Here is a 20,960-nt window from a genome sequence, read left to right as displayed (position 1 = left end):
TTTATGTATGAAATTATAAAGTACTACTTTTTAATAACATTCTCCTAAGGGGGAAATCACACATGCAGTTTTTGGGGCCAAACCAGGAATGGTTGCAAAAAGAAGGAAAAAGTATAAAGGAAAAAGTGATATTTCTTCTCTCTTTTGTATCCACTCCTGTGTTTGGCTCCAAAAAATGCATAAAAATACTACCACAAAAACTGAATGTGTGATTCCAGCCTAAGGAGAATTATATTGAAAAGCAGTACTTTAAAATTTCTTACACAGTCCTAAAAAATACTTAATAGCTTTCAAAATATCTTGTTCTGCAAAATAGAAAATAATTAAAAAAAATTATATACAGAAATGGACCTTTGTTAGACCTACGTAAATGAGGTTTTGATGAAATGACAGATGGACACACATAATGTGCCCCCAGCTGGGTGCCCCCTTTAAAAAATGTTTGTTTTTTAATTTTATGGGAGGATTATTTTCTGTTCCTTCGGTAGAATTTAACGCGTACCTTTGGTTTTATAAAACTTCTTACATATAATATCATCAGTTTACATTATTCAGGGTCCTTGAGATGCAATGCCCACCGAGCCCCCAGTGCTCTTAGAAATTCCATCCTCTTACAAGTGTAAGGCTTCGTTCACTTCTGCATAGGGATTCCGTTCATGTCTTCCGTCTGAGCTTTCCTTCAGGGGAACCTATGAACGGAATCCAAACTGAAACAAACGGAAACTATAGATTTCCTTTTGCAATACCATTGATTTCAATGGTGATGGATCTGGAATCCATTGGAATCAATGGAATGAATACCGTAGTCGAACCCTTAAAGAACGGTGACCAACAGAAACCATTTGGATTCCGTTCATGGGTTCCCCTGACGGAAAAGCTCAGACGAAACCCATGAATGGGAGTCCCGACGCAGATGTGAATGAAGCCTTAGCTGAATGATCTACAGATTAAAGAAACACTCCGGGTAAAAAATAATAAAAAATTATTATGTAACTATTCACACAATATAAATAACTCCGCTAGTATTACCCTATTTAGTTATTCCTTACTATGAAAATTCATGGAATCCTTCTCTTCCATTGGGTCACATGATTTTATATTGACCCCCTGTGCATTACATGTCTTTCTGTTCACTCCATGGGTTACCATCTCAGTCATCAGAACTTCCTATATGATTAAATTACATGGGCAGGAGGCTGAACTGCGAGGAAGTGAGTACAATATACATAAAAAAAAGTTCACAGCTTGATAGACAATCAGGTGGAAGGTACAGTTATGCAAAAATGTGTTTTTGCTGGAGTGCTTCTATAAATTTGGAGCACCCATAGATTTTTATTGGAGAACAAGTACAATACAAAACTATCAATCCATACAAAACAAATCCAATGGTGATGAGACATAGGCTGGGTTCACACAACCTATTTTAATGTGCATGCAATACGTCCTATGTCCAGTTCATTAACTTTAGCATGGATAACCGTAGATCTTAAAACTAGAATACGAAAGGGCAAGAAAAAGAAGTGAGGACCAGTTTGTTCTACTGATTTGGAGAGTTCCCAGTCCAAGGACGATATGTCTCAATGACTCTCTCAATGACATAGAGAGTCTCTATGTCATTGAGAGAGACATTGAGACATATCCGAGACACATAAAGGATTGAGTAAAGAAGCATACATGACTTTGGGGCATAACAACCAGTTTTAGTGGCTAGGATAACTTTAAGGTTAACCCTGTTAAGATGGCTGTTAAGTTATACTTCAGCTTTTATTCCTTGGTGCAAGTTATCATTTCTTGATGCACATATAATAAAATATATAACACAAATAAGCTGTTACATTTCCCTTTTACATTATTGTTAACGAAAAATTTTAAATTACAATTTCATTTTGACATATGACTAATTAACTTTATATGCAATACATAATATTTTTCATGTTATTTAGCTGCTTTTTTTAAAAAAAAATAAATTATATATTTCTAGTGCCATAAGGGATTTTCTTTGTTTATACACTTTATGTTGTGTTTCTATTCTAAAACATTAATTTCTCTCTAGGAACTACAGCATCTGCATGGATATTGTATGTAGGTTAAGTGGCAACTCATTAAATTGGAAGTTAGTTTGTGTTTGAGATCGGGAATTTAAATTGTGAGCCCCATTGAGGACTAGGAATGATTGTGGGACCCATTGAAGACCGGGACTAATGTGTGTGACTACAATCTCTGTACAGCACTGCAGAATATGTTAGCATCATTTAAATAACATAACTAAAATAAATATAAATATATATATATATATATATATATATCATAGCTTTTTGCTCTGTGAGTAGGCAATGTAAATAACAACTCTTTCTTCGAGTCATCACAATGTATAACCTTGAGAGAAATGCAAAAAAATAAAAATAGAAGTGACTTTTTACTCATATTAGCCGTGATGTCTTACTACCAATATCTATGTTACTGAGAATGTGTGGAAACGTTTAATTCCCTGACTTTGGACATTTACATCTATACATCATTGTCATCTGTGTAAAGAAATTATCTCTTAAATATCAAAGAATCCAGCGGTTATTTTTTAGATGATTATGTGTATCATAAATAACGTAATATATTATGAGTTCACTGAAGCAAAAGGTGAAGTAGAAAAATTAGGTGTTGGCAACCGTGATATTACATGGCGTGGGAAATGAGTGGTTATCCATGTAATACAGTCCTTCAAAGCGGGAGGGAGTGAAAAGTAGAAGAATTCCTCTGTGATGTCTATATGTTCTAAATGGGCATATAAAAAGGACTTGTCCTAATGTGAAGGTTCACACAATCCATAAAGTGGATAGATAAGGCTAGCCTAAACTAGACCAGAAGGCCCCTTCGATTAGGCTCCATAGCAGCTGCATGGGCTGCCTCTATGGCATGTACGCTAATATTCTTTTTTTTAAATCGAGGCTGCAAAAACATACTGTAATATTTTATTATCACTCAAGAATCTGTGACGTTCAGATAAACTAGCCTACATGATTACAATAGATATCTGTGTATGATGCAATTTAGCAGCACTGATAGTACACTCAGTATAATCACTGTAAATGTTCACAGTGCATACAAGAATATATTAATAAGACATTTTGACTTTCAGCCAAATTCCAACCACTGAAGAAATTGTATCTTGGTCCCACAATTTTGACAAGATGATGAAGAGTCCTGCAGGAAGAAATCTCTTCCGAGAATTTTTACGCACAGAATACAGTGAAGAAAATCTACTTTTCTGGCTGGCATGTGAAGACTTAAAGAATGAAGAAAACAAGAAACTTGTTGAAGAAAAGGCTAGGAATATATACGAAGATTATATCTCTATACTTTCACCTAAGGAGGTAAGTTCTTTCTGTTAGTAAGTTAGTTATGTCCTTTGCAACTTTTATGATGCATAATGAATAAATAAAGTTGTGATATAAAAATGTTTTTGGATGCGTAAAGTAGATTTTTAGAAAAAAACTTTTTTGTACTTAAAGGGGTTTGCCCATCAGGAACATTTATGGCATATCCATAGGATATGCCATGAATGTCAAATAGATACGAGTCCCACCACTGTGACCCGCACCTATCTCTAGAACGGGGCCCCCTAAACCCTGTCCTACCTTTCTTGGCTCCCGCTGCCTCCCAGGCCACTTCCTAATTTCCGACCATGTTTCCGTAACTCCCCACAGCAGTGTAGCACGCGAGCTACACTATTTCCGTAACTGACTTCTATGGGAGTTACGAAAACAGCATGGCTCAGCGAGCTAGGCTGTTTTCGTAATTTCCAACCATCTAATCACACGGAGAAAGCCGTACAAACAAAACCCAAAAAACAATTGAGGAATCACCGTTTTTACCAACTTCAGCCCGCAAACAATTTTGTTTCAGCTTTCCAGTACATTATTTGGAACTATAAATGGTACCAGAAGAAACTACAACTCCTCCTGCAAAACATAAGCCCCCACACCACTCTAGTGACGAAAAAAGAAAGAAGTTATGGCTCTTGGAATGCGGGGAGTGAAAAACGAAAATCAAAATATGGCTTCATCCCAAAGGGGTTAAAGGGGTTGTCCAGTCCCTAAAAATTGATGGCCTATCCTCAGAATAGGCCATCAATATCTGATGGGTCGGGGTCCGACTCTTGGGACCCCACCGATCAGCTGCTTTGAAGAGGGTGCAGCGCTCGTACAAGCGCTGCTTCCCTTTCAATTCTACTTGCTCATTGTGAAGCATCGACACGGATGTAGTGGCAATTCACAGGTATTGCAGCCTTCTCCCATTGAAGTGAATGGGAGAAGAAGGCTGAAATACCTGTGAATCGCCGCTACGTCCACTACTGGGCAACCCCTTTAATCAAATAATGCCTTTTTTTTGCATGAAAGTAATAGTAGGCGAAAGATATCTCAATGTATGTTCATTGAAGATGATGGTGAGTAGATGGCCTGAATAATATGCCTCCTATGCCTTGCTTACGCACATTTTCTATTCTACTTTGAAACGGTTCAATTCATAACAGTATCTAGAACAATTCTAGTGAAAATGTTTAAAAGTAGAATATGCGTTATATAACTATTGCTTTTTGATAAGGTCTGAAATGGAAGGCCATGAAATATGATGAACTGGATCAATAAAGTAAATTTTAGATGCCAATAATATGGCTATTGTCTTTATTTTGAAAAACACAGAATCTGGTATAAATACAGAAATTATACTAATACAGCAGAATAAGAAATAACTAGTGAACATGCTCAATCTAATAAAGGTAATACTCTTTTGAAAGATATTAGACAAATTTGTCCATATGTTCACTACATTCACCCACCAAGTGTAAACCATAAGCAGCTGACCTTAAAGTGAATGTCCACCCTGGAACAACAATTTAATATTAAAGATGTCCGGTTTTAGCAAATTAATTTAATTTTTTGTATAATTAAAAGCTACACAATTTTCCAATATTCTTTCTGTAATAATTACGTTTTCAGAATCTCTGCTTGATGTTATTTAGTAGGTAGGTGAAAGGAATGGAGACCAGATGGAGATCCACTGTAAGAAATAGACGCCATCCAGGTGCAAAACTTCCACCACTCAGTAGGATGTTTGGTAAAAGATAATTATTGCATAAAACACAATAAAACAGGAGTCTCAGGGAAACAGAACTCCTTCATCAAGTAAGCATGAGATAGTGTGCATTTACTTCCCGGCGAGGCTGGCACCTGACGACGTAGGGAAAATGACATCGATAGCATTCTTCCTATTACCTCGTTCTGCAATAGTGTTGCGCCCATCCATTCACAACAACTTAAGATGAGCCTCCATTTACCACGGTCAACAGAGAAAGCCATCTTTAATCTGACGTATTCACCCTATGTAGCGCCTTTTTATTCTCCGTCCTTGTTCTAATTTTTATAGCCACCGTATACGCCATGTTGGTATTCAGTAAGAACATTCATTGTTTACTTGCAGTGGATAAAATTCTGTCCATGGTCATGTGATGGACACACAGGTGAATGGCTCGTTACAGTTGTGTATCAGAGCTGTGTCTTCTAACGATCCCAGCACCTGTGTGTCCATCACATGACCATGGACAGAATTGTATCCACTGGAAGTAAACAATGGAGGTTCCTACTGGATAACAACAAGCAGAGATCTTGAAAACTGTGAAGAATTGATACAGAACGTATATTGAAAAATTGTGTAGCTTTTATCTATACAAAAAATTACATTAATTTGATGAAAACGGACAACCCTTTTAAATCCACAAATACTTAAAATTTTGTGCTGATTAATTTTTTAATGGATATTTATAGCAGTCAGAGTTTTTCTGATACAAACCACCAAATCCCTGCAAAGACATAGATTTAACCCGTTAGTGACCGGCCCATAGTCTTTTCACGGCGGCCACTAACGGGCCTTATTCCGATGCCATAGACTTTTTACGTCGCGGCATCGGAATAAGTAAACAGAGCAAATCTCCCTGCCAGAGGTAGCTGAGGGCTGGGGGCGTCCCTGCTCTGCCGTGTGAGATCGATATTAGTATCGATCTCACACGTTTAACCCCTCAAATGCGGTACACAATAGCGTGCACCGCATCTGAGTTGTTTTGGAGAGAGGGAGGGAGCTCCCTCTCTCCCCCACCGACACCCGGCGATATGATCACTGGGTGTCTGTGTCTCCCATGGCAGCCGGGGGCCTAATAAATGCCCCCAGGTCTGCCTGGAGCGAATGCCTGCTAGATCATGCCGGAGGCATGACCTAGCAGATGCCTGTCCGTTTTAAACGGACAGGCAGTAATACACTGCAATACAAAAGTATTGCAGTGTATTATAATTGCGATCGCAGAATCGCATATTATAGTCCCCTAGTGGGACTAGTAAAAAAGTTAAAAAAAAGTTTAATAAAGTTAATTAAAAAAAAAATGTGAAAAAAAAATGAAAAACCCACTTTTTCCCCTTACAAAATGCTTTACTATTAAAAAAACAAAATCAAGTTAAAAAGTTACACATATTTGGTGTCGCCGCGTCCGTAACGACCCCGACTATAAATCTATTACATTATTTAACCCGCATGGTGAACGCCGTAAAAAATGTAATAAAAAACTATGGAAAAATTGCTGTTTTCTGTGAATCCTGACTTTAAAAAAATGTGATAAAAAGTGATCAAAAAGTCGCATCTACTACAAAATGGTACCAATAAAAACTACAAGTCTTCCCGCAAAAAAAAGCCCTCATACAACCGCATCGGCGAAAAAATAAAAAACGTTACGGCTCTTCAAATATGGAGACACAAAAACAAAGAATTTTAAAAAAAAAGCGTTTTTACTGTGTAAAAGTAGTAAAACATACAAAAACTATACAAATTTGGTATCGTTGCAATTGCAACAACCCGCTGAATAAAGATATTGTGTTATTTATATCACACGGTAAACGGCGTAGATTTAAGACGCGAAAAAAAGTGGCGAAATTTCAGGTTTTTTTCTATTTCCCCCCAAATAAAAGTTAATAAAAGTTAATCAATAAATAATATGTCCCCCAAAATGGTGCTATTAAAAAATACAACTTGTCCCGCAAAAAACAAGACCTTATACAGCTATGTCGACGCAAAAATAAAAAGGTTATAGCTCTTGCAATGCGACGATGGAAAAACTTAAAAAATGGCTTTGTCATTAAGGTTTAAAATAGGCTGGTCATTAAGGGGTTAAAAAAACAGCATGCTAAATACCTGCAGCCACCACTAGAGGAAAATGTGTATATTATTTTATTTCATGTCAATGTACGACATTAAATAAACTTTATATGCATTACAGTTGTATGTTTTTCAAGTGTTTTTCTTAAGCCGTTTTTTTTTTTCAATTTTTGTTTGTTTTTTAGTCCTATAAGGGATTTTTTTATTTATACACTTTGGGGGGGGAATTTACTACAAACTGTTAAGCATTAAACTCAATAATAAGACAGTATGCAGTAAGCTCCCATGCCCCCTTTAGTAGCGACTGCAGGTAACCAGCTTGGCAACTTTTCATTTTGTGTTTATGCAGAGCATTTAAAATTCTGTATCATTAAAAAAAAAAAAAAAGTTCCAACCACTATAAAGGTATATTAAGAAATTATCCAGCACAAAATTTCGGACCAAAAACGTCATGATAATAAAGTGTGAACATTCATTTTAATGCGGAGCTGTCACTTATAATATGCTGCCCTAGTTAAATAAAAACACTATACTGACCTTCCCAGTCTTCTGCCACTTCCATGGTAATTCTAGCCTGCTCCCTTGCCGATCTCTGTATCCTGGCCTCCAGTGATGAAGTTTTATGTAGACACGTGAGCGATGCAGCCAACCACATGCAAAGGCGGTCAAGATAAAGAGATCAATGGGGGACCAGACTATAGTTACCATGGGAGCGGCAGAAGATTCGGAAGAGTATACAGATTGTTTTTTAATTGATCTGCAGCAGCAAATCTACAGCAAAATCTCCAAGTTTTGGTACAGATTTGTCGCTTTGGATTTCCCTGTGGCTTCCTCTGGATTTGCTGCGTATATTTTCCTAAGCAAATCCGGTATGTAGGAGTGTACCCTTCCTGTTGTACTGTCAAAAAACTTTATTTTTTTTGACTCCCCATCCTTATAAAAAAAAGAACATTTGCTGTGCACTCTTTATATATCTAATACATCTGGAACCGACAGCAATCTTTTCTTGAAATACAGGATGACATATAAACTAATAGTGACATATCATCATCATATCATATTCCTTACCACCTCTGCGTATTGCTAAATGACAACACTTTTTGCACATGGATACTGTTCAAAAAGCGTAAGATCACCAGATGAAATGCTCCACCTTGTTCTCCACCTTCTTAGTATAAGTAAATAGCCATGGGTAAGGGGAATGGAATCAGAGAACAAGAAATGTTGATTAGCTCAAATATAACCTATATTGGATGTACTTTAATGTGTTATCACTATGTGAATTAAAATGAGGCGCTGTCCTGATAAATACTAAGAGAGAATTATCTATCCCTGACCGCTGAGCTCTTGTGTTTTGATGCAGCACGTCAAAAAGAAGCAAATGTGTGCCGATGCGTGTTTCGCTGGTTTTCTGGCTATTTCCTAGGGCATCAAGAAGAAAGCGGCAAAATGCAAATCAGCATGATTTTCTCTGACTGAGCCCATGCTATTTCAATTGTAAGCCCAATTGCCCGAGCTAGTGATTTCATAACAAGATAGCAATGCCATTTCTTATTGAATATATACGATACGTCTCCTGCTAACTCCTGTGACTGCCCTGAGAAGGCAGCAGAAAAATGCAATCGAAGCGCGCTGAAACAGGAGAGCTGAGATTCTTGCGATTATATGTGTGCAGTAACTGGTGGCGATACCCGTGGATAAATAGTACACTGTAGTGCTACTGAAAGATAGGAACATGGGGACAACCTCCCTATAATTGATATGGCAGTACAAACATTCTTAGGTGAATATTGCAGTTGAATATTTTAGTTAATCCACATCCACACATTCTCTCATCGCATTCCTCCTGCACACAGTGTTGCCACGTGCTTCCTCCCTGCAATGCTGTTAGGCCCCATGCACACGACCGTGCCCGTAATTACGACTCGTAATTACGGGCATTGTGATATGCCCTGTATAATGCTCCTCCTAGAGCTTCTATAGACAGCTACAGAACTAAAGTTATCAAAGTTGTTTCAGAACTAACTCCAGATGATATACCTGGATATGAAAGAGCTGACATTAAAGTTCAAAGTTTCTGAAAATTACCAATCCTAAAAGCCTCTCATTCACTCCTCCTTCAATGCTGGCTCCTACCCAAAATTCTGCAAATCTGTTGTGTTTTATTATTATTTCCTAAAAACTATGAGCCTTTCAGAAAGTTTTTTAGAACATCGCACAGCAAGCAATATTTTATTGGATTTCAAGGGGTTTTTCTATCATTTTTATTCTATCATTCTATTATGTCGATAGAATATGCCATAAGTGTCTGATCCGTTTCAGGCGAGAGATGAGTGGTCATCTGCCATTATGGTGAATAGAAGATATGGAAACAGCCAAGTGAGTCATCAGACCCATCAGATATTTTTGGCGTGTCCTATAGATACACCATGAATGTCTATAAGTAAAACGGCTTTATTGGGACAACTATTTTGAGCTCATCTAAAATTTCATGAAAATACATGTTTACTACTTTTAGTTACTTATGAATTTTACTAGAGAATGTATCAAACATTGTTAAACATTTCCACATAATGCACTTGTTTGTGTATAAGAAATCATACCTGGAAGTCTGCGTCCATCAATCCAAAAATCCAACAAATTTCCAACTGTTCCGTCCCGCCATTACCTTCTCTGCCGTCCTCCTTCTCGTGGCCTACATGCCTGGTATCCTCCTCTCCTCTGCCACTTTCCAGCCTGGGGCCTCTATGCGTGGTATATCGCTCACCCACACTGCTCTCCTGTTGCTGTTTCAAGTGTGTGTGCCCCAAAATGATGCCAATGGCCAGTCCTCACAGACTTCTTATGGACCCTTCCAACATTGCCCAGTGCCTGAGCAATAAGGTTAATTTGGTTCCTACACTGTGCATTGGCCTTTGACCCGGCTTGTTATTTGACCACGTCTATTGTCTGCTGCCCAACTTAACATTTGCCCAACTCTCGAATTTGACTGAATGTTGCCTGCCCTGACCTGTGCCCATCTGACTAAGTTTTCTGTCTGCTGCCTTGACGTTGCAAATTTGTGGCTCCAATTCATCTAATCACTAACTGTTGCTAACAGAGACTACTCCGGGGGTAGTGTCCTGGGGATTAGCTGCAGTAAAGTCCACATCTCCATACAGAGTTTAAAGGGTGAATTCCAGGGGATCCCTAAGACTTTGGTCCCCAGTTTAGCCCCACGTCAAATCTGTTAGCAACCCATCTCAAGTAGGCCTCATGTCACCAATATTTGTCAGTTTAAAATATACATAGTATAGAGTTTTTTAATCTAAATAACATTTTGGTTGCCTACAGCCACAATTAGGGAAAGTTTAAGAGACAGATATATTATGAGTTTAAAGGGGTATTCCCATCTCAGACAATTATGGCATATCCATAGAATGCAGAGTTGCCCAGGGTCCCAGAAAAGGCCAAGCTCGCTGACCTATGTTTCCCTAACTCCCATAGAAGTCAATTTAAGTTAATAAAATCGCGTAGCACAGAGAGCTACACTGCTTCCTTAGCTCCCGAGTTACGGAAACAGCACATGGCTTTCTTTGGGAGTTACACCTATCAGACATTTATGGCATATCCTATCCTAAAAATAATTGCCTTTTTGATTAGTGAAGTCACAGGGGGTAATATTAATGACACCTTTATTATAATTCCTTGTATAATATATGTTTAGCATTTATTTATGTTTTTGCAATTTATTTCTCACAATGGGATTACATTTTACACAAAGCAAATTGCCTGTATGAAGAGATCCTTGTTTTACATGTACTGCCCCTTAGGACTTGGCCAAACACTTACGTTACATCCGAAATGAATCATGGCAAAATGGTTGTGGAAGTACTCAATGAGCTTTATGCATAAAAATTGTTGTAACAAAAAGTATTGGTCTTGCCCATAGCAACCAATCAGATTTTGGCTTTTTTTCAGGACAAGTCAGAAAATTAAAGAGGTGATCTGATTTGCTACTATAATCAACACTAACACTTAAAGACTATGTACACTTTTGAATGTTCTTTTTTTGTGTTTTTAAGACCTTCTGTAATTTACTTTAATTAAATATTATTTTTTTACGATACAGATTTTATGTGTCCTGTATATACAGGGTGGGCCATTTATATGGATACACCTAAATAAAATGGGAATGGTTGGTGATATTAACTTCGTGTTTGTGGCACATTAGTATATGGGAGGGGGGAAACTTTTCAAGCTGGGTGTTGACCATGGCGGCCATTTTGAAGTCGGCCATTTTGTATCCAACTTTAGTTTTTTCAATGGGAAGAGGGTCATGTGACACATCAAACTTATCGAGAATTTCACAAGAAAAACAATGGTGTGCTTGGTTTTAACGTTACTTTATTGTTTCATGAGTTATTTACAAGTTTCTGACCACTTATAAAATGTGTTCAAAGTGCTGCCCATTGTGTTGGATTGTCAATGCAACCCTCTTCTCCCACTCTTCACACACTGATAGCAACACCGCAGAAGAAATGCCTCCCGATCTGACCCCCTTAGACTTTTATCTTTGGGGTCATCTGAAGGCAATTGTCTATGCTGTGAAGATACGAGATGTGCAGCAACTGAAACTACGGATACTGGAAGCCTGTGCTAGCATTTCTTCTGTAGTGTTGCTATCAGTGTGTGAAGAGTGGGAGAAGAGGGTTGCATTGACAATCCAACACAATGGGCAGCACTTTGAACACATTTTATAAGTGGTCAGAAACTTGTAAATAACTAATGAAAGAATAAAGTAACGTTAGAACCAAGCACACCATTGTTTTTCTTGTGAAATTCTCGATAAGTTTGATGTGTCACATGACCCTCTTCCCATTGAAAAAACTAAAGTTGGATACAAAATGGCCGACTTCAAAATGGCCGCCATGGTCAACACCCAGCTTGAAAAGTTTCCCCCCTCCCATATACTAATGTGCCACAAACAGGAAGTTAATATCACCAACCATTCCCATTTTATTTAGGTGTATCCATATAAATGGCCCACCCTGTATATGTATCATTCTCTCTTAGCCAATTCCTTCAGTTCAGCTGAACTGGCGGTTCGGCCTAGAGCTGGTCATTCGCGTCTCTGACACACAGGATCCAGCTAATATCGATCACATCTAAGTTATGAACTTAGATGTGATCTAAAACACAAACATTAAATTACAAAAAAAAATACATTCAAAAGGTGTACATAGCCTTTAAGCAGGAGGCTTGTGTTACACAACCATCGTGATCCAGGCCTTGTATGGCAGCCGGGCCTTATACATTTTATTACAGAACACTTTCAAAGTGGGTCATGTGACTGATAAACAACTGTGTAGAGATTTACCTTATGTTTTTCTAACAGTTCTACCTCTGTTTTTCTACATCTTCAACCCACTTACAAGACTATCATTCTTGTATTACTTCGATTTTGTATCCACAGGTCAGTCTTGACTCCAGAGTTCGGGAAGTGATCAACAGGAATTTGCTAGACCCAACACCTCACATGTATGAAGATGCCCAACTTCAGATTTATACACTGATGCACAGAGACTCATTTCCAAGGTTTTTGAACTCACAAGTATTTAAGACTATTCTTGAGAGTACAGAAGGTTCTACCATTGACTCTTAGCTGAAATCTTTGGACAAACTATACGGGGTTTTGTCTCAACAGAACAAATATGTAGTTTAATAACATCAGACGCTAAGTTCCTGGAGAACTCCAGTTGTGCACTACTCAGGCTACTGTGAAGAATAAACAAGAAAACTGATTTTTGTCTCCATTTCCCCAAGGTCTTTCACGCTTGATTTTGTGAGGAAGAAAAAAAAAAACACTGGAATTGCCACGTTTGTTTTATACACAATTCACTTGAGCATAAGACATCATGATCTATTTGACGGACTATGAAAATACAAATTGTTTTATCTCATACTGCATGTGTTAAATCACACGCACACACACACACACACACACACACATTGCAATATATAGGCAATTACATTAAACATGTACTTAGCACTATTTTCTGTGAAACTCCATTGAAAGCGGAAACAGACCTTGGCTTGTTATGCATTTCCCTACTTGACAGATGTGTATTATAAAATTAAGTGATATTATTTTTAGCGGTGTAAGACAAGGGATATTGTCAAGCCAATACACAAGAAATCTTATAACGCGTGCTGAAAATAAAGGAGATAGAAGTTGGATTACTCACAGATATTCACTGCCAAATGTGGCTTTTTTTTATTTTTGTTACAGAGTTTGCAATGTCAAAGAAGCACAAACCATATAAAGGATATATATCTGGATGACCAAATTTCTGAGCTGACATTATTTATTGTTGTTATAAAAAAATAACATTTATGTACATTTCAGATGTCACATACATAAAATGATTTAATAAAACTGGTCATCCAGTTTTAACAGCGTTGTCTAACAATGTATTTCAGCGGAAAAAGAAAAAAATGAAATAACAAAGAGCTTGATACTTTAATATTTTGAATAAAATATAATAAAATGTTTACCTATATGTAGCAATTGAAACATTTTAATGAAAAAAAAAATCTCTTTTAAATTAATATTGTGTGAAAAATGCTTTGAATGCTTGGTTTAAGTTTGACAAAAGCGTTACCTTTTTGACAGTTACATAAACGTAAAAGTTAAAGTTAGTCTTTCAGCTTTTTCGTTTATTGTACCTCTCCTCTAACAAGTGAAGCTGTAGAGGTCAGCAAGAAAACCAAATGTAACTTTTTTTTTCACTCTGAATTTAAATACAGAAACCAGTGTTTTTTCTTGTACTGTCGAATTAACGTTTTTTTCACTGGTTTTTCGACTGTCTATTTATCCTGCCTTTTATAGTTAAATGTGTGCGTATCTATCTATTTTTATAGGTATACACACATAGACACTTGACTGCTGAGATTTACTTTCTGACATTAGTAAAACATAAAGCATAGATATAATACAGTTATTCATGTTTCAATTTCTACTATCAACAATAGTGGAAAGAAAATTAAGGAAAACGAAAAAATTCATTGCATGAATCTAAGTAGCAGACTGGGCTTCACATTGTTTAACATGTTACTGTTATTTACATGTTACTACCTCTATTTTTTTATTTTATTTTTATGGTTTGTTTTTTTTTATTTTATTCATACAGGTTTAGCAATATTACTTGAAGCATTATATATTCGTTTGCATGATTTCACATATAGGACAATGTGTACCATAAATACTTTACATTTGTATCTTGTACAGAAATCAGGAGAAATGAATATAAAGGGCTATTATATGCTCCCTATGCAAATATTTTACTTATATTAGTATTGAAAATAAAAAAGCTAGCATTTAAAGAAACAATAAATGAAAAGAAGATAAAGAATAGATTCTGTTTACACTGAGACTATTGAATATTCAGAATTTAATATTCAGTACTTTTAAAATGTTATTATTTATACAGTTGTAGATACGTGAAAAATATATTTATTACAATCATTTCTTTAGTATAAAAAGTTTTGACTGAAAATTTTATTGTGCTATTCAATATTATATTCATAAGGATTTTATCTGGGCACTAGATGATGGTGAAATGAACTCAGTTAAAATATATATGTACGTAGCAAAAAATATATTTTTAATTTTTTCCAAGAATGTGAAAAATAGAAATTTTCCTAGTATTTTTTTTAATTCTTTGATTATATTAACTACAGATACAATACTGTAGTGTAATTATTTTTTTCCTAAATGAACTTGTATTTGCTGTGTGTTTCTGTTTTTTGGTGTCAGATGTTATGCTGCTCAGTGCGCAATAACAAATTACAGGTATGAAATCTGTATAGACATTAGAAAATATGTGCAGAAATGATGGCAGAATTTATACTTACTAATGGAAGTAGTTAGTAAAGGCATTTATTTACAGTACTGGACCTTACATTTAAAAGGAAACTTTCATCCACATTCTGCTGCCCTCTGCTGGGTAGAGCTACCAAAGATGAGTCTGGCGTATTCATGAGCTGCCGCTAGCTCTGCCCACTTTCCGCTCGCTCTTCCCATTCTTTACTGATTGACAGATTTGTCCCTATGCCCAGTAATAGGAAGACATCAGTCAATAAGCGGATAGTGGGTGGAGCTAGCGACAGCTCAAGAATATGCCGGGTTCATTGCCTGTTCTCTGAATTTAAGTTCTCATAAAAGGGTTCTCATTAGCACATCAGTTTCAGACCGTTAAAATCAACGTGTCTGTCACTACATTATGCTGTGCTCAGTGAGGGCAGTATAATGTGGGTGACAGGTTCCCTTTAAAAGGAATAATAAGGAAAGCTTTACTGTGCCATATGATGGGACCTGCAAAGTTTCCCATTTTTAACCAGCTGAAACATTCAACGTTGTTCCAAAGAGGAATGATAAAATCTGGGCATGAGCTCGGCGTTGAATTTGTCCCTTCCTTTTTGACAAAATAAATGATAATGTTAATGGCTTAACATTTCATTCATAATTTCTAAATCCTAATACTTTTAAGAGCTTTGAATGCATGATATTTCTATTTATTACAAGGCATTTATTATTACTGCTGAGGAAAGTAAAACTGCATGGGTTGTGCTTGTACCAGAGTATTCTTTACTGGTTATGAAAATGCACATGTGTTATGTTGCGGTGTCCGACCTTAAAGTATTTAAGTAAAAGGGCACATCTTTTTAAGAACATATATTAAAAGGTGCAGTCAAACTTATTTTCTTTCATTTAATTTGAGAATTACTTTTTTATGACACTGGTCGTATATGTATTGGTATATTATTTTTTTTAGTGGATCATTTAGATCAACAATTTACTGTAAAAATGTTATCGTAAACAAAAATAGAGAAAAAAAAAAACAACAACTCCTAAATGATAAATTGTCTACTTCAGAAAACCCGTTTTCAAACACCCTATTTGTAAATTCTGAGGTAATAGAGGGGGGTCCTCTGTTTAGGGTCCTCATCTCTTGGCCAGAGTGAAGAGTGGTTACAAAGAGTGTCTCTGGATCTGGAGGACCTGTCTTGCACTGCAAAGACAACCCATTGATTTGAATGGGCACTGTGTAATGCTTAGTTTCCCCTATGGTGGTGCTGCTGGGTAAATGAAGAGTTAATTCCATGTTTCCCAACAGATTACAGCTGATCGCTGGGGGGGGTCTCAGTAGGGAGACACTTTACAATCAGATTATTACGAAGTTTCTAACAAGTAGGGACTGTCAAAAGGAAAAATTAAGTAGTATTTTTCAATCCCTATAGTAAGTCAGTTATCTATAGTTGACCCAATAAATTCTATGGCAAAAATGATAAACAAATATCTGTTCACACTACCATTGTAGCTTCCATTTTTATTGAATCATAACGGTATGATATACAAAATGAATCCTGATGGATACTATTGAGTCATATTTAGTTCTGTCTGATTTCCAGGTGGGTTTCAGTCTTTCACTACACTATGCTTGCCATCGAAAATATTAAAATGCCTGATGCAAAGAAATACAGCACCAATGTGATAAGGGCATTATTATTTTTTTGCCTTTTTAATACCTTTTTGGCAAACGTGAACATTTATATTTTAAATATTAATTTTTTTTAAGTCTGCTTGCAAAAATTTATAGCAAGTTTGTGCATGCAAAAGTGGGTACCACTATAAATAATAATGTGATATATAGGCTCTTTATATTCTGGTTGAATAACCCTGGCCTGATAATAAGACCATGTGATTTACATAGTTAACTCTTATACTGTATGAATCAACTGACACTTATATAAGGGGTCGTGGCCCATGTTGGTTGAATGAACAGACCACCTTTGCTATTTACTGTGGTCATAATATGAATATTCTATTGCCTTATTTGTTCTGTTTACTACTAATGTTTTTTACTACGTGATTGCACTGTCCAATCACCTGCAGCCTACTCTAAAAATTTTACTTAAAATGATAGGTTGGTGAGATCACTGTTTGATTTTATTATTTATGTTTTAAACCTTTTTGCACTTTTTTGTAAGTATGACTGCACCTTTGTATTCTAGAGATTAGTTGACCTCAATTGTGCTACTAGGTACGCAATTTATCTCTACTTTTGTTCATGAGCTTCAGAAGAACAAATGTTTTTCTTGTGTCTCAGGCCACATTCAAGCCATTACTATTTTTGTTTTGACAACATTTTCAGTTTAAAAAGTCCTAACAGAAAGAAGGGCAGTACCTGAAATATGCTGAAATGTTTATAAAGTGGGTGTATATATGTGTGTATGTGTGCATTCTTACCTGTCTATCCTTGTAAAATTGAGGCCAACAATCTCATTTTTTTAAAACAAAGCTCCGCATTCAGATGGTGCTAGATTTAAGCCATTTGCCTTTGCACTGTGGCTATTTTGATGTCTCAACACAATAAGGTAATTGGTTGGTGTGCCAGTTATGCCAAGGATGCTATATTGATACAACCAGACATGTACATGTGCATATCCTAATTTTTTAATGGCAGGATGTAAAATTAATGATTCGAACATCATATTGAGTGGGCCCCTAAAAATAACAGCCCGTTTAAATAGTAGAACAGAAGGTTTGGTTGAACCCAAACAGAATAAACTCAGTGTTGGTGCAGTTTGCAGTGAAGAACTGGATCAGTAAGATCTGAAGTTTTGTCATATGCCACAACACTCGGAGATCTGATGATTCTATTTAGTCTTGTAGTAGTCTATATATTAGAGACTTTACCAAAAGACCACTGTAATTGGAATTGACTTTTTACTGAAACCGAATAAAGTTGGGAAAGACAAAAGTTGGCGGAGCAAAAGGTAGGCCTACTTTATCCTACATTGTTTCAGTTTAGCATTTGGCATATACTGTGCACTTTCTTCAACCAAACATTTATATCTGCAAACCAAATAACTTACAGTATTCTAGCAATTTCCATTATATTTATTTATTTGATAGCACTTTGGTTTTGGAATTTTTCATGATGGGAATTGCTGGTGCTTTTATTACAATGGAAATATGAGTTGTATTTCCCTTTAAATGTATGTCAAACAATAAAATGAGTACAGTACTTAAAATGATGTAAGGGCTTTGTGACATTAGTCTAGCCATCTAATTTTCACTGCTAGGAAGTTCAGCATTATAACCTTAGCAAGATTTTTGTTTTATTATCACAAATGGATGTACTTTGTTGCGCTGTAAAAGTGGATTTGTCACTATTGTTGTAAATTTAATTAAGATGTGAAACAAGCGAAAAAGAAAAACAGATATAGAAAAGTATATAAACCATATTATATTACGTTCTGAAATGTTATGCTTAAAAACAGTTTTGCACCTTTTATAATATAATAAAGTATATTTCTTTAAACTGCTCACGTTCTTAGTGTTACAGATTGTGTGCTGAGAGAAATAATGGCTCAATTGCACAGATGGGGTGACATGTTTTGTACTTGACAATGGTTCATGCAATTAATATCTCAATTTTTTAACACCATTTTACAGTTTACAAATATTGAATTAATCTACATAAAAAGTTCAGTAACTTTATAAATACATTGCGTTACTTGTCTTCCACTGATTTAAAGTTATAGCCTCAGTTATAGGTTGCTTTATAATACTAAACTGCATTCACAATTCCTCAAGCTTTATAGCTGAAATATCCCAGTTTTCCTTTCGGACTCCACATGCGCTTGTGATTTGCATTCTGGTAAGTGTAGTTTTTAAACCAGGAAATGTACAGGAATCTGTCCCACTACAATATAGGATCTTAGCTCAGCTGTTAGGGGTATGTCTGCTAACAAGCTTGTTGACTGTTTCCAATAGCAAGCAACAGAAATTTGAAAGCAGCTCTGGACTGCAATACAGACCGTAAGGATCAGTACAAAATAAGTAATGAAATGTATTTACAAATTCACTCAACTTTTTATGTAGGTCTATATATGAACTTAAAATGGCATTCCAATGTGAATACACATATATAGATATATATATATATATATATAGATATATATATAGATAGATATATATGTTTATATATATATATATATATATATATATATACACACATGTTTTCATCTAATTATTTTACAGTTACACACCATTTATTTTAAATTCTGTTTGTTGCTAACGATAGACATTTAATACAACCATAAAAGTAGAAAACATGTTCTGAAGAACACTATCCTGACCTAGTCCCGTTCATAGCTAAGGGTTTGTTACAGTGTATCATTGACAACAATCTTCTTAACAAAGCAGCAGAAGGGTAAGTATGCTTTCTTGGACTCTAGGTTAATTGTATCATATATCAGAGATATATAAGAACAAACTCCCAGCTGGGAGCAGCACTAGTCTCTAAATTTTGGCCTCTAAATAGCTCTTTTCACTGACAGCAATTTATTGACCCTGTTGCCTAATGCAGTAAGCTCCCCTCTGAGAATTTTACACTTCCCAGACAATGAGTAAGGGGGTTTACAGAATGTCATTGGAGCAAAAGTACTCCCTAAGTTTGCCCTCCAGAAGAGAGATATGACTGGGATCACCCAATAAAGTTTCATTTAGAGACCAGGACCAAAAGTTTTGTGCAAGATAGGGTGTGGAGAAAGTCATTGACTCCAGGCGTATTCAGAAACAAAAATTGAGACAATTTCTGTTGCTGTAACCTCAGGGAAGTGTCTGTCTGATATGAAAAGCTGAGCTATCTAGTGGTAGTTGTCATGGACATGAGAATAATATGTAGAATCCTTGATATCAGGGTAAAGAACTCTCCAAGGGTCTACAACGTGGAGATCAGATTAAGCTTGCTTTACTTTCCTGACAGCTTTGTGATACAGACATAGATATAGAAGTGGCATCAAGGTTCGTGTTTAAAATGCAATGTAAATCACCTCTCACTTTCACGACCCCTCAACAAAGGATTGCAGTTTCCCCCCCTAGGTTCTGGTATCTACTAGGGGCATACAAGTTAGCTGCGGTAACCAGGGAGTTGCCAATTTTCTCTTCACAAAAATATACCTGGCCTCTGGGTCTGATTGGTGAACTAGGGTGGTAAAAGTAATGTGTTTACTAATGGCTAAAACAGTACATATAGAAACAGAGGAATTAGTGTAGAACCATACAGAAAAAGAAGTATGGGATAGGGTTGGTATATGGGAATGTCTGAAATATGTCTCCCGTAAAAACAGGATATCAGAATTTGCTTTACATATAATGGAAAACACCTGGCTGTGTTTTAAGGGGTGTTAAGGCCCCTAGAATTAAGCAAAACTATCTTAATTGGTTCCCTTCGCCACCATTCAACGCTTTTTTGGGATGCAGGCAGTGCGATGATGTCATCGTTCCACTGGAACAGGCCTGGTCAGAAGAGACCAAACCGGCACCGCTGGAGGAGAGGATGTTGCAAGAATGGGGACAGGTGAGTGTGCCACTACCTACAGGTGCATTATCTACAGTGGTGCTTGAAAGCTCAGGAACCCTTCAGAATTTTCTAGATTTCTGCATAAATTTGACCTGAAACGAAATCAGATTTTCACACAAGTAGATAAAGAGAACCAAATCAAACAAATGAGTAATAAATAATTTAGACTTGGTTATTTATTTATTGAGGAAAATGATCCACTATCACATATCTGTGAGTTGCAAAAGTATGTGAACATTTAGGATTAGCAGATAATTTGAAAGTGAGATTAGAGTCAGATGTTTCAATCAATAGTATGACAATCAGGTGCGAGTGGGAGACCATTTCTATCTAAAGAACAGGAATCTATCA

At 36.3% G+C, this 20,960-nt stretch overlaps 1 protein-coding gene across 4 annotated transcripts in view; it reads left to right on the top strand.

The window, feature by feature from the left end:
- Positions 1-14,603, top strand: part of RGS17 (regulator of G protein signaling 17) — a 112,039-nt gene extending 97,436 nt beyond the window's left edge. For all 4 annotated transcript variants that reach the window (XM_075864455.1, XM_075864454.1, XM_075864453.1 and 1 more), the window contains 2 exons: positions 3,134-3,368; positions 12,650-14,603. In XM_075864455.1, coding sequence (XP_075720570.1) covers positions 3,134-3,368; positions 12,650-12,838 — 424 coding nt within the window. In that variant the 3' untranslated portion in view covers positions 12,839-14,603. The remainder of the gene's footprint in view (positions 1-3,133; positions 3,369-12,649) is intronic.
- The last annotated feature ends 6,357 nt before the right edge of the window (positions 14,604-20,960 follow it).

The sequence above is a fragment of the Rhinoderma darwinii genome, chromosome 4, assembly GCF_050947455.1.
Source record: "Rhinoderma darwinii isolate aRhiDar2 chromosome 4, aRhiDar2.hap1, whole genome shotgun sequence".
Lineage (NCBI taxonomy): Eukaryota > Metazoa > Chordata > Amphibia > Anura > Rhinodermatidae > Rhinoderma > Rhinoderma darwinii.
The sequence above is the reverse complement of the archived record's forward strand: the minus strand, read 5'-3'. Positions and strand labels throughout refer to the sequence as shown.